Source organism: Equus przewalskii, chromosome 15 (genome assembly GCF_037783145.1).
Source record: "Equus przewalskii isolate Varuska chromosome 15, EquPr2, whole genome shotgun sequence".
NCBI classification, from domain to species: domain Eukaryota; kingdom Metazoa; phylum Chordata; class Mammalia; order Perissodactyla; family Equidae; genus Equus; species Equus przewalskii.
This window is the reverse complement of record NC_091845.1, coordinates 68530518-68544790: the sequence shown is the minus strand read 5'-3', so window position 1 is coordinate 68544790 and position 14273 is coordinate 68530518. Positions and strand designations below refer to the sequence as shown.

General features: G+C 40.9%; 1 protein-coding gene across 9 annotated transcripts in view; it reads right to left on the bottom strand.

Annotated features, from left to right (window-relative positions):
• Positions 1 to 14273, bottom strand: part of ATP2C1 (ATPase secretory pathway Ca2+ transporting 1) — a 152160-nt gene that overhangs the window by 122266 nt on the left and 15621 nt on the right. For 2 of the 9 annotated variants that reach the window (XM_008519858.2, XM_070576027.1), the window contains exons 1-2: positions 2689 to 3022; positions 2227 to 2415 (exon numbers count right to left, since the gene is read on the bottom strand). The exons of 3 other annotated variants lie outside the window; for them this stretch is intronic. In XM_008519858.2, the coding sequence (XP_008518080.1) occupies positions 2227 to 2232 (6 nt within the window). In that variant the 5' untranslated portion in view covers positions 2233 to 2415; positions 2689 to 3022. Of the gene's footprint in view, positions 1 to 2226; positions 2416 to 2688; positions 3023 to 14273 lie in introns of those variants that run through there. 4 more of the 9 variants (XM_070576032.1, XM_008519860.2, XM_070576029.1 and 1 more) reach the window with 4 other exon arrangements.

The window sequence follows — 14273 nt, the reverse complement described above, 5'->3', positions numbered from 1 at the left end:
TAGGCTAAGCTATTTACAATTAACATTTATCGAGTACTCACTATATACTAGATACTGTTATAAATGCTTACAACAACCTCATAAGCTAGGTTCTATCAATATCCTTATTTTATAGATGAACAAATTAAAGCACAAAAAGCTTTAATAAATCACACAAGGCCAAATTAAGGGAAGTGGGGATCCAGCATTCAAACCAGGTTCTCTAGCTCCACAGCACACGCTCTTAAACTCCATCCTTCCTCTCGCCCAAAAGAATTTATACAGGGTTTCTATATAACCCTCTTAACTCCGTAAGCTAAGTATTATCAATCCCAACTTATAGATGAGGAAACAGAGCCTCAGAAAGGTGAAGTAATTTGCTTGAAGTCACACAATGTTTAGTGGTTAATGCATAATTTGAATTCATTTTCGTTTCACACCCCTAAGATGTTAATACACCATATCAAACGAGGATATTAACTATAAAAAGGAAAGCGAAGGTGATCTACATATTTCAAAATGTTCAATTACTCTTGAAAATGTCTAGGCTATTTACAAGTTCTTCTTAAAAATGTTTAAGTATGAAAAAAGAAGAAATGTTATGGTCATGAGAAACTAACAAAAATGGCCTCTTATTATGAGGCAGAAAACCCCCACAAATTTTTAAGAATTGTATAATTGTTTACTATGAGTCTAATCATTCTTATTTGGCCATAAAGTACGGCGACCCAGTGAGACACAACCACTCCCTCCCACCTCAACAGACAATACCAGTCAGCTTTATTAGTCACGCTCCTTTTCCTGAGAGATCAAGAAACAAAGGCAACATCTAAGAATCTACCTACTTTAGGATACTCTCTCAAATCTGGTAACATTCTGAAAGCAGAAACTCAAGTTTTAGATGTTATTTAAGATGCAACTGCCAAAAAACAAGTACATGGATGCATTTAATATTCTTTGTCTCTTGTGCAGAAAGGATTTGCCTTTCTTAGATCAAGTTAAAGACAAAGAGGAAAAAGCCTCAGAAAAGTGATTTTCCATATCGCCAGACAAAAATATTACTTTCAAATGCTGCTTCTAAAGACCCAATTAGACAGTCTAAGTCCTCTGCAGTTACACGCTTTAGTATTTCAGAAAATGTCTTCCACCAATTATCCATCCAAAGCACAACTAAGCAATATAATCATGCCTCCCATCATATTTCCCACACATCCCAGAGGTCTAAGACAGCAAAACAGATTATACTGCATATAAGAAACATCTATTTTAAAATCACTAGTCCTACTTAGGACAATCAAGCTTACATTCTCAACAATGCAAAAACCAGTTAGAAAGCAGCCAGAAACCCAACTGCAGTTCCTTTGTATCAGCTACAGATTTTAAAGACCACAAGATACAAGAGGACAAATTGTAATTTCTAAGTATCTTTTACAGCATCTTGCAGCCTTGTAAAAAAAGGGGGAAAAAAACGATATCACACACAAGTCAGAAGTCAGTCCAAAGAATAACTGTGGTTGTTTCAGGAGGGAAAAATAATAATTTATTCAGAGTTGCTCAACGCTTTTAACAAATAATCTGTGTATGTGCTGTGTATGAAAAGCATTATATATTTCAACGAGGCCAAAGGAATCAAGTAACATGTGAATAACCACCTAGCGCACACAAAGCGTACAGTGGACAAACAGGTTCCACAGTCAATCTTGTAAATGATGTTTTGAAATAAGGAGGAACTTTAAGAAAGGAAATCACTTCACAATATTTCGTTAAATTCAGAGTTGTTTTTTGTGAACTGAAAAACAGTGAGGTTTTTTTCCAAAGGTACATTTAATAAGAAATCTTTTTCTTTCCCATAAACGAAGCCACTCACATGCCATAGCAAGGCTTGATATGCAAATATACAGAGATGCAGTCCATCCCCTTCCCTCCCCATTTCCACTTCCCCTCGAGTGATTCCTTTCAAATAGCTATTTAAACAAGCATCGATGCTATCTGAAATGAAAACTTCCCTTCCATTTCCTAAGCTAAAGAAAGCAGCATCAAGCTCAGTCACCCCACAGAACCTTAATTTCCGAAATGCCCTATGTTACCAAAATGATACCTGGATATCCTAAGAAAGCAATTCCTTGGACATTTCACCATCAAGGGAAAAATTAAAGAAAATAAAAAGGTAGGAAGAGAAAGGCAACTTAAAAGCAAACCACCACACCCTCAACTCCGCGCTGTAACCCATCTGCCAGGGGCCTTTACCTTCATTTTCCATCGAAACTGCACTTGGGTTGATGGCTACAAAGTCTTTAGTGTCAGCCACGGCCACACGGGGAATAAAGAAGAGAAGAGGAGGACAAGGAAGAGAAGCCCCCGGAATCCCAGGCTGTCACCCCCGCTCCCGGCCACACGTCCCACGGCTGCTCCCACCACCCCTAGCAGCAGCAGCATCTGCAAGAGAAACCAGGAGAAGCGGCGCTGACGAGAGAGGGGGCGAGAGGGAGCCCCCAGACCCCGCGCCCACCCCTCGACCACCCGCAACGTCCCCAGCTCAAGCCGGCTGGGCGGCGCCCTAGAGACACTCCCCAGCCTGGGTATCCCCGGACAACCCCTCCCTCAGGACCTGGAAGTTTCTGGAAATTGGGGGTGGGGATGGGGGCTGTAGGTAATACTGGTGCCCTCCCAAAGCCCCAGACCCCTTCCGTCGGGCTGCGGGGGACTCACCCGCGGGGCTCACGGGAGCGCCCAGCGCGCCTCGGGAGCACAGGAGCGGCTCGCCGAGCGGCGGCGCTAAGGCGGGAGCCTGCTCCCGGTGTGAGGAAGCAGCGAACGGGAAGGAGGGAGGGCGGGCGGGCGGGGAGGGGAAGGGAGAGGAGGTGAGGGACCCGTCACGATCGGCCCGGCGGCGCTGGTCTGGTCCCGCCTCCGCCTCCTGCGCTCCGCCCCTCCCCGCCGCGCCCCGCACTCCCGGGCCCGCCGCGGACCGAGCTTTGTCGCTACTACTTCCGCTGCGAGAGGCGCGCGCGCACGCGCACTCTCACTCACCGGCGGGGACGGCGGAAGTGAAGGCCGCGCCGCCCGCCCAGAACTGTCCGGTAGGAGGGCGTGGGGGGCCGGCGGCCAGCCCTGGCCCTACCTGCTCTGTGGCGGCTCCTCGTTCCCCCTCGGGGCCGCTGCCAGCCCGTTTCTACGCACCCACTGGGCGCGAAGGTCGGAGATCCGCGCTGGCCGCGCATTCTCAGGAGGCAGCCGCACGGTCGGACCCAACGGGCAGGAACAATCATGGTCGCTGTCCCCGAGGTGTTTGAGCGCGCTCAACAAAGGCGACAAGGGAAGCCTCGCTTGTCGGGAGGCCGTCACAATCTCGGCACGCGACGCGAGGACCGCCGAGCGAAGGGGCGAGCGCAGAGGGGCGCTGGCGTTCTTACTGGGACCCCGCATCCTCGCTTGCCCACCCGGGTCACGCCTGTTTTGGTCTAACTCCGGGCGCAAGTCATCGCGGGGCGACTTCCCAAAGTTCTGTCCCGCTAAGGGGTCAGCTTCAGTGCCTGTGTGTACTGTGAGGGCAAGGATCAACCTCAGAGAGCTCAAGGGAGGGCTCCAACCTTTTTCATTCGTTTCCAGGGTGTGGAACCCAAGAGGTTGGAACACCAACTGGAAACCGAGCGTCCAGAGATGGAAGCTGAAGAACGGGCGTTACCTTCGGCCACTGGCTGTGTCTTTGCCATTTGAACGTTTCATTTGCTCGGCACATAACGTAGGTCTCCAATAAGTGATTTTTGATGGACGGTTGATTTTAATAAGCCTTGGTAAGCCAAACACTGGGGACATTGAACCCAAGTCCTCTTGCACCCATATCCACCAGAGGGCAGGGCTACATCTGCTGAGTTAGAGTGCATCCTCCAAAGAACTCCAGACCACGAAAGAAGTCCTCCCTGACATGTTAGAGCTGTTTTTCTCCACCAACCCCTATACCCATTAAAATATTTGCCCCTTATCTCAGGTCCTGTAACATATCCCCAGTATGCCCTCGGACCACATGTTCAATGTCAAAATAAACGACCAGACGGGGTTGCCTGTTTTCCTATGTTTGGTCCCAAGTAAGTGGAGACAGTCTAGGATCAAAAACCCTGGAAATCTTTTTAAATTTATTTTAAGAAACATTGCGATTTTATCCAGCGAGGTCACTTTTAAATTTCAAAAGTGACCCCATAAAAGTCAGGATGAAGTAGGTTTCTAGTATCAGTTACAGTTCACCACCCACCTTTCTTGCATGCTTAGTGATTTTTGTCTGCCAGTGGTGTTAAAAGCCTATGATTTTACAACAGATGAATGTGCTGTCTCTTCTCGATGTTGTAATCGATTTGTAATGATTATTAGTTACTATACTTACTGGACCTTGACACCACGGCATCATATTAAAAACATGAGAAAGCATCTAAAGTAGGAAATGTATACAATATAGATATAATTTGATGTTAACATATGATTTTACAAAATAGAAGATAATTTCACTGTGTAGATTTTGCTGTTGGATTGCTTTAATTATCTCAAACGTTTTATCTAAGGAACTTTTCAGAATTATCTGTTTTGCATTCCAATACCCTAGCATTAACACTGAGTCTGTAATTAATTCCCCCAAAGATTTATCATTCCATAGTTTATACCTAAAGTAGTGTACTCTGGAATTTTACTTTTTGGTTGCCTAAATTGTGAAAGCCATTGTTGGTCTTACTAAGCCAAAAAAGAAATTGGATAAAACCTGCTTTGTCCAGAAAAATTGTTACATGCTTCATTCTTAATCCATTGTCAGTCATCTCACAAACTCCCTGGGCTTGGGAGCAGGAAAAAACCTTAAAGGACAGCTGGTTTAACCACTTAGCTGATCCTTCAGCCTCATCAACATGCTTCTACAGAGTGATCCTGGATCCTCTGCCTGTACACCTCCTCCACCAAGTTAGCCAACATCAGTAGCATCCACTTTGACTTCCCATGTATATGAAAGCTAGCACTTGTTAACACTATTCAAGCCAGAGCAGTGGGGAATGCTTGGGCCACAAGCTTCAGAAATCTTCCTTCTCCCAGTATCTCCTCTGACTAGCTGACCTACCATGAAACTTTTGTGTAGCAATCTCTACCTCCTCATCTTGGGGGAAGGAGACGAAAATATATGTACACTGCATTACATACATATACATACATACATATATAAGATTTTAGATATGGATACAGGTATAATAACTACCCTTCTTTCTCTCAAAATGTTATTGTGAGGATCTGATAAAGTGAGGACAGGTTTTAAATTATAAGCATTGTAAAAGCATAAGATTATCATATAGGCCTGGCCCCGTGGCTGAGTGGGTTGGGTTCGAGCCATCTGCTTCGGTGGCCCAGGGTTTCGCTGGTTTGGATCCTGGGTACGGACATAGCACCGCTCGTCAGGCCACGCTAAGGCAGCATCCTACAGAGCTAGAAGGACCTACAACTAGAATATGCAACTATATACTGGGGGGCTTTGGGAAGAAGGAGGAAAAAAAAAATTGGCAATAGATGTTAGCTCAGGGCCAATCTTTAATAAAAAAAAGATTTTTAAAGATTATCCTACAGAGAAACAAGGAAAAGCATGCACTATTAGCTAACTAGAATGAGATTGATGACAATGAAATGTATTATGTTCGTTTCCTCTTATTTTTCCTTTAGAAATCGATGCTCAAAATCTATTCTACTCTCATTTTGTTTGAATATTTAACCTACAAAATTAAGTATCTGATGCAAAAAATGGTTACGTATGAGCAATAAAGGGGAAATTTGTCAGGCATCTCTGCTTTCGGGAAATATTACAAACAGGGAAGATTGAGGAAGAACAGTCACGATGTTCTAATTTTATTTATACTGTGCCTTATTACACAAAGGATGTGAGGCATCTTGTTTTTAATATCAAATTCAATAGCTGGCACTTTTATAAACCGAGATGATAAAGGAATATGTGGCCCTTTAGGATTTAAAAATTAATTTGGAAAACATTATTTTAAAATCTTTCCTCAATTAAGTCTTAAAGTCTGTTTTAACGTTGTTTTAAGTACCAAAGGTTTTGAGTACCAAAGGTTAACAGTTAAGGAATTTTACCTAGTCACTAGAAAAGAAGTTGTCGTTCTTTTTTAAGTTGGAATTTTAAAGCATATAAAGATGCAACACTTTATTTTTATAAGCTAACCTACTCCCGCAGAACAACACCAGTATTTTTAATAGGATAAAGGACATGCTAAGGGTCAAGTTTGGGGAAATACCGTCTTATTGCAAGAAGTGGCACATGAAATGAGTGTCTAACAACCACCTGCCAGACTTGCTGTAAACCCACCTGATTCTGTGTCTTACCAGTGCTGGAAGAGTAAAATTTGGAAGCAAGAATAAGAACCGAATGGGCTCAAAAATGAACTACCTATATTTGGTTGGTTTTAATAGCACGCAGTTACCCAAGTACTTTATAAATATTCCATAGCTTTTACACTTGCTAGCATTCTAATCATGAAACATTGGACGAAACTGAGGAGAAGAAATTAGAAAAATTAAAGTATATTCTTTTAATTTTTATTTTTAAAGAAAGTTATTTCAGGTAAGACTCAGTTTCCAGATTCAGCGGGTTCTGAGCCTATGATGTTCAGGATCTTTGGTACATACTACCAATCTTCTGGTTGGAGGTGAGGGAAGGAGGAAGAGCAAAGTCAATGTGAGCTCCTGTCCAGAAGTCAACTCTGGGCTTCATTATTTCCATGGAAAGTAGACGTACAGGGCTGGCCCCATGGCTAAGTGGTTAAGTTCGCACGCTTCACTTCCGCGGCCCAGGGTTTCACCAGTTCAGATCCTGGCTGCAGACGTGGCACCACTCACGAGGCCACACTGAGGCAGCGTCCCATGTGCCACAACTAGAAGGACCCACAACTTAAATATACAACTATGTACTGGGGGGATTTGGGGAGAAAAATATTGGCAACAGTTGTTAGCTCAGGTGCCAATCTTTAAAAAAAAGGGGTGGGAGTGGCTGGTCCAGTAGCGCAGCAGTTAAGTTCACACATTCTGCTTCCACGGCCCCCAGGGTTCACCAGTTCGGATCCTGGGTATGGACGTGGCACCGCTTGGCAAGCCATGCTGTGGCAGGCATCCCACATATAAAGTAGAGGAAGATGGGCACGGATGTTACCTCAGGGCCAGTCTTCCTCAGCAAAAAGAGGAGGATTGGCAGCATATGTTAGCTCAGGGCTAATCTTCCTCAAAAAGAAAAAGTTCCCAAGAAACACCAGTCAATACAATGCCCTTCCTCCCCCCCCCGCCCCCACAAAGAAAAGAAAGTAGACATACAATATTACAATATTCCATGTTACATACACCCCGAGATTTGTTTTGAGGTAAAAATGTACCATTTAACAGGTATTCTGTCTAGTTTCTTTTTTTTTTTTTTTTTTTGGATTGTGATGGCATGCATATCAATACCACTGGCCAGGATCTCCTACTAACTTTGAAAGCCTTGCTGGTAGGTTGGTTGTCATAAATAGTTGAAACGATCAGACTCCCTAGCATGTCTGCTGGCCCCCTGCTGTGTCTACAGTAATAGCCTAGGCCTCCTCCCTCCATTTAAACGCTTTCTCAATTTCCCCTCAGAAACATTTTCAGTCTCTACTCTGCTGCACACTGGGATCTGAGAAAGCTTTGGGAAAGGTTGCATTTCCTCAAACCTCCAAAATGGTATGTTTTACACTTAAAAGTTTTCTACCCCACCATTTTCTAGAAGTCAAATATTTTTTGCAAAGCTTGCATCTTTGCCTGAACTTGTCCCAGGTTCCTCCAGGCCCCCTGCAGAAATCGTCTCTCTCCACTCTGCTTCCTATTGTGAGAACAAATGAGAAAAAAGGCACAAAAATGCCATTATGATATTTAATGTATTATTATTAGAGAGATTCATAGCTTTAGAAATTGCCCAAGGCTTTTTGAGGATCCTAAAGTTTAGCCATACTCCCATTGAGCATGCTACGCAAAATAAGAAACCCCCACCAAAGAGATGGTTTGCAAGATAGATGATAGAGAAGGGGAATTACAAATTGGCAGGAAGGAGTTTTTGCACCACAAGCAAATTGTTAAACCTTTAGGTTAGAAAATTCTGCACTGCAAATAACAATCGGTAGAAACTTACATTAGCAGCATTTACAGTATACCTTCAGGCAATTTTATTTTTGCATTCTTGGTTATAAAAAACAATGTGTAGCCTCTTAGAGAAGATCTTAAAGATAATTTGATATTGCCAAATATCCTATATATTTAGAGGGATTAGTGGAGATTCTGGAAAGAAAAAAAAAAGTTTTGTACAAGCCAGGAACAAGTAAGCTGAAGTGCAAATTTACAGCTTGAACTGGCCCAACCAGTTCCAATTCAAACAGTTGAATGAAAAACTATTTTCTAGGAAACTGCTACGTTGACTACTAGAAATATTGGTGCACTGTCCCACTGTGGAATGTTTAACAGGAAGCTGACAAATTAGAAATGGCATTCAGGCTCTATGAGAAGAGTAAAAGGAACTCTGTTATATTCCACATGATAAAGTACATCTTGTAATGAACGTCACCAGTCCTTTTCAAACATCCATTCCCCTCCAGGATCTTCAGTCTAAGTTAGTGTTTCTCAAATTGTGGCCCTCACTACCAGCAATATCAGCATCGCTTGGGACCTTATTAGTAATGCAGATTCTCGGATCCCTACTGAGACCTACCTGAGTCAGAAAATCTGGGACTTGGACTCAGCAATACGTGACTTGACAAGCCTTCCTTTCTTCCCATAATTCTGAATGCTTGGAGGTACTGCAGCCATCTTATCACACCCTCCCATCTTCCTCATGGAAAAGCCAAGAGCAAGGATGGCCAAATAGTGATGAGAGGAAGCCAAGTCCTTTAATACATAAGTAAGCTAACAAAGCAACCAACCCTGGAGCCTGTCCTACCACAGGACTTCCTTTAATGTGAGATAATAAACAGGTTTATATTTTCCGTGACTTGCAGCTAGAAGCATCCTAATTGATAGTCTTAAATGAGAAAAAATAGTTTAGACAAATAGGTGAAAGTGTTGTTTGATGGTCTAGCTGTTCCTATAAAAGTTAAAAGAATTCAATATAATATGACATACTCAAATGATAAAATGTTAAATAAATTACTTAAAATGCTAAAGACAATGTTAATCAATGGGAAGTTACAGAATAAGATGTAAGTCAAAAAGAGTGAACAAGGGGATATGTCTGTTTTTTAAGTTAAATGATTTCCACATTAGCATATAAAGTAAAAGACTGGCTATTAGGGATCAGCCCGCTGGCGCAGCCCTTAAGTTCACACTTTCCACTTCAGTGGCCGGTTTCACCAGTTCAGATCCCAGATGCAGACCTACGTACTGCCTGTCCAGCCATGATGTGGCAGGTGTCCCACATATAAAGTAGAGGAAGATAGGCACAGATGTTAGCTCAGGACCAGTCTTCCTCAGCAAAAAAGAGGAGGACTGGCAGCAGATGTTAGCTCAGGGCTAATCTTCCTCAAAAAAAAAAATAAACTGGCTATTAATTTCAAAAGCTCCTCTGACAAGGTTTCCTTATTTCTAATTAGGAGTATTTTTAAGTTATGTAACTGCACTTTATTCTTGAAAATTAGTGAGATTTTAGAATTTTTGCTTTCTTATGTAGTTGTGTGCTCTGGCACCAAGCTTTATCTTGTTTAATTCTTCAACTAATGACTACCTTGGTGATAGATTCTACCAGGAAACTGCTAAAATAAAGTTTACGTTTTCCTAAAGTATGACGGTCATTTTTTTCAACAAACTTGATGAAGATGTTTATTATTTTGAGATTTGCACATCAACTGGCATCTATTTTCTGATTTAGAGCAGTTAAAAAACTATGACATTAAAAAAAAACCTCTACATGTATTCTTCCCTAGTTTAAATGATTAAATTACTCATTTTAACCCTGAAAAAGTGCTTGGAAAGGTAAAGATACCAATATTGCACATTTGATTAAAGAATTTAAATTGCTTTTCGGTAAATGAGAATCAATTTTCACTGAACAGCCACCAAAACTATGCATTTGTTCAGGGCTTTTCAGTTGACATAACATTTCAATGTACATGATTAAATTTAATCCTCACAACCCTAAGAGGTAAGCAGACTAGATCCTGTTAATTTTTATAGGTGGCAAAGCTGAGACTCACACAGGTGAAGCTCCTTGCACAAGAATTCTCACTATTCAGTGTCAAAGCCAGGAGTCAAATATCCATCTTGGCTTCAATTCCCTTAATGCTTCTACAATGACCCATTAGAAAATATACAATAAACTGCCCTGCTTATTGAATTACCTTTTATAGTTTATCATTTTGTTTTGTTAAATTCTTGCATCTTTCAAGTCAATGGGGCACCCTCCAACCTTGATGGCCATTAATTCCTGAGCCTAAGATCTCTGCCTCAGAGCTGATTTGATGACATTCAAGAATGTATTAATTAGGGGCTGGCCCTGTGGAGGTGGCTAGTGGTTAAGTCCACGTGCGCCGCTTGGGTGGCCCAGGGTTCAGAGGTTCAGATCCCAGGTGTGGACCTAGCACTGCTCCTCAAAAAGAGGAAGATTGGCAACAGATGTTAGCTTAGAGGAAGACGCAACAGATGTTAGCTCAGGGACAATCTTCCTCACGCAAAAAAGGAATGTGTTAATTAAAAAGGACTTGATTTTGAAACTTCCTTTGTCATTGTCTACATCTATTCGCTTGTTCTTATTTAACCTTGGGACATCATCACTTGGGAAATCGTGCTCCAGGCAGAAGCTGTTCTAGAATTCCTTAGGTTTATCTACTCAGAGTTGAAAATTACTGCTAAAATGGGAGTATAATCATATGAGTAATCACATGAGTAAATAATCACAGACAGGCATTTTAGAGAGATTATTCACTAGGTAATTAAGACATATTCATTAACATGCTTTATTGAAAAATACATATTTAAACACATGTTCTAAGGATCTAAAAGCCACTAAATAGTATTAGGAATACTAATTTCATCTTTCCAAGTGGTAAAATTTTTCTTTGTTCTGAGTCTTTATAATTATATTTACATATTAACCAGAGTAAGGGCAAGGGAGAAATTGAGAGATTTTGTTTTTAATGCTAAGACTTCGTACTGGCTTTAGCTGGTATGGAGGACGTAACAACTATTACACCTTTTTTTATAGTCTATAATTTAAATCAACAATTAAAAGTCTCAGTTGCCACATCAGTTTAATCAGTAAACAGCTACAAAAGAAGGAATTAAAGAGATAAGAACATATTTTAGATTATATTCTTATAGCAAAGACATTGTTTAACAATTTCTTGCATTACTAAGAATTAGGTAATGCTACTAGGCATGGGGCAGCTGTGGTTGAAAATGGTCAGTTAAGAACCTGTCAAACTGTAAATTATCATCACTATCCCCCTGGCTTTAGCAACCACCCTCCATCTTCTAAAGGGCATGCGTGCTATTCTTGAGAAGGTATGGTAGGTAACTCCTGCCAGCTTTGATTTTGAAAATATGCATCCTCAAATGATCTACATCAGTGGTTCTCAAACTGTGGTCCTTACCACCTAGAAACTTTTTAGAAATGCAAATTCTGGGGCCCGCACCTCAGACCTACTAAATTAGCAACTCTGGGGGTAGGGACCCACATTCTATAGTTTAGTCCTTTAGGTGATTCCAGTGCACACTAAAGTTTGAGCCCTGATTTACAAGAAACATAAAACTTTGATCTAAAAATGTTTTGATCTAAAAATATTTCTAATACTCCTCAACTCTAAAGAACAGAGCAAGAATGTATATCAGTATTGTAAACCTCCTCTGGCATTCTTAAATCACGTAAGACTTTGAACTTCTTTGAGTAGGTACCTGTTGGCCTAAAACCAGTTATTTTAAAAGACCAGGGGAAAGGACATGAAGACCATAAAGAGATCATACTTCTCCCCTCTTAAGTATCTCGGAGCATCACATCAGCATAGGCCTGGGACAGAGGAGAAAGCGAGAGGGCAGTGCAGGGGCAGTGGAGCTACAGTTATGTTCCCAGCTGGGAAGTCGGCCTTTGTTTTCTCATTCCCAGTAGGACCTTTGGGACAATGCTGCTTTGACCAGGTGCATCAGGCTTGGGCGGCGCCAGTTAGATGAAAGAAGGGCAGAAAAGCTTCATAAATAGAAAATGCCATTCTCTTGAAACAGTATATTCCTGAAAAGTAATTTTCATCCCTTAAAAACAAAACCAGAAAAAGCTGTGTAACATTTCAGAGGCTATAAAAAAATTTTTTTTAAGTACATTATACAGAAATTATGTGTTGAGGACAGAGTAAAAGGGTAGTTTCTCAACACTAGTGAAATAGGGTTTTACACTATTCAGTCACTTTAAACAACTTCATTATAAGCTCTGCACTCATTATATGAGACCAAAATACTTCTATAATATGCTTTATTTATTTTGAGATCTACTTGTAGGCTATATTCTAGCGGTAAATGTCAAAAGAGGGTTAACAGTACAGGGCAGGACTGCTTACATTTAAGGACAGTTATTCATAGAACAAAGGAAGATAGTAAGATGAGTCGAGTTTCTTTTAAGAGAAAGAAATACAGGAGAAAGCTGGGCATTTGAATACATTACCAGTGAGCAAAATTCAGCAAAGAAATCCAACATAAAGGTGATTTTTATCCAGAGACAAGTTACAGTAACTATGTTATAATTGCAAATAACAGATGAGTTTGCAAAAGCTTGATTGTGTCTTAATGAATTCTTAAAGACTTTTTTTAGTGCTGCTATAATTTTTCTACTGTGTAGTCTTTAACAGCAATAACATGCTCCTCTCTGTGCGTTAACTAGACTATTTGGAAGGATAGTAAATGGTGTATTTAATATTAATTAGGCCAACATAGGAATTTTGAGATCTATTATATTTGCAAATAGTCCCATTACAAATAATGAGTCTTGTGCAAATATAAATGGGGGTGGGGGACCTTTGAGTTTTAGCAATACCAGAACATCTCCATTTCCATAGTGCTGTATACGATAGAATGAAATACACCAAAAGAACATCCTCCCCTTCAATCAGTGGGGTTGGGAGCTCAAGCCGCTCAGAATAGGACCTCATACAGCCCTACTTTTGAAGCCACCCTATGGCATGGACTCTTGCATATTATAGTACAACACCGTTTTTGTGTTATACCATTCCTGCAAAGCTGGATTTTCTTGGAAACCAAGGAAGCTGAAGTTTCAGGGCCCCTTTCTTGCAGAGGCCCCCCTTAAGACCCTGAAAGAGATTCTAACAATGTTCTCATGCTCTTATGGTTTGGTAAAATTTGCAAAAGATATTTTAACTGCAGTTGGTTTTAGAGTACTCTTTTTGCTGACTTTTCCTCTTTCAAACTTCTTTCAGGTAGCATTGGAGTGGCCAGTGGCAAAATTTTGGATCTGGTTTAAAGAAAGTTGAAATAGGGATATGTTTAGGTTTTGTTTGGATTTAGTAGGGTATATAAATGTAGTTTGTAGTCATTTCTGTGTATGGTTAAGTTACTGCTAGCTGTCCTGGTAGAGAAAGGACATCCAGGTATATTCCTACTACCAAATAGACTGAATCACAAGGCCCAAAATCTTTATACAAATGTGTCCAGTGGTGCCCAGCACCTGAAGTATGTGGGTGGTAAAGGAGAAAGAGGGCTAGAAGATAGTCTATGGAGCTTTTCTAGACTCATAAAAAACAAATATAAATTGACTATGCTAGAGGAGTGTCTGAATTATCTTTCGATGATCTCTTTGGAGAGTATTAGAAAATCATTGTCATGTGAAGTGGTGATTAAAGCCTGCAGCCCAACATTGTAGGAACAAACATCTTAGGGTGCAACTGTTAAGTAGTAAAAACACTTTTTTTCTAGATTTTGTGATGTTTGTGGTATTTGTCACCCAAATTTGTAATTTGTTGTGGTTTCTTATTCGATTCTAAATACTTGTTCACTTGGTGTCCAATTTACTATTTATAATTATGTATTCTTTTCCTTAAAAGAAGTTCCCCCAAATTGAATAGCCTTCAAACCTCTCAAAAACGTGGATCTCTACCTAAAAGAATTTAAGGTGTCTTCTCTGGACAGTAGTTATGGTGGTTTTATTTTTAACCCCTTTATCCTTACTAGATGAAAGAAAATCTAATATCAAGGAAAGAAGGAAGAATAGAAAGGAAGGAGTGAGGGAAAGAAGGGGAGAAAGGGACCCTGCCTGTGGGAGGTGTCTCAGT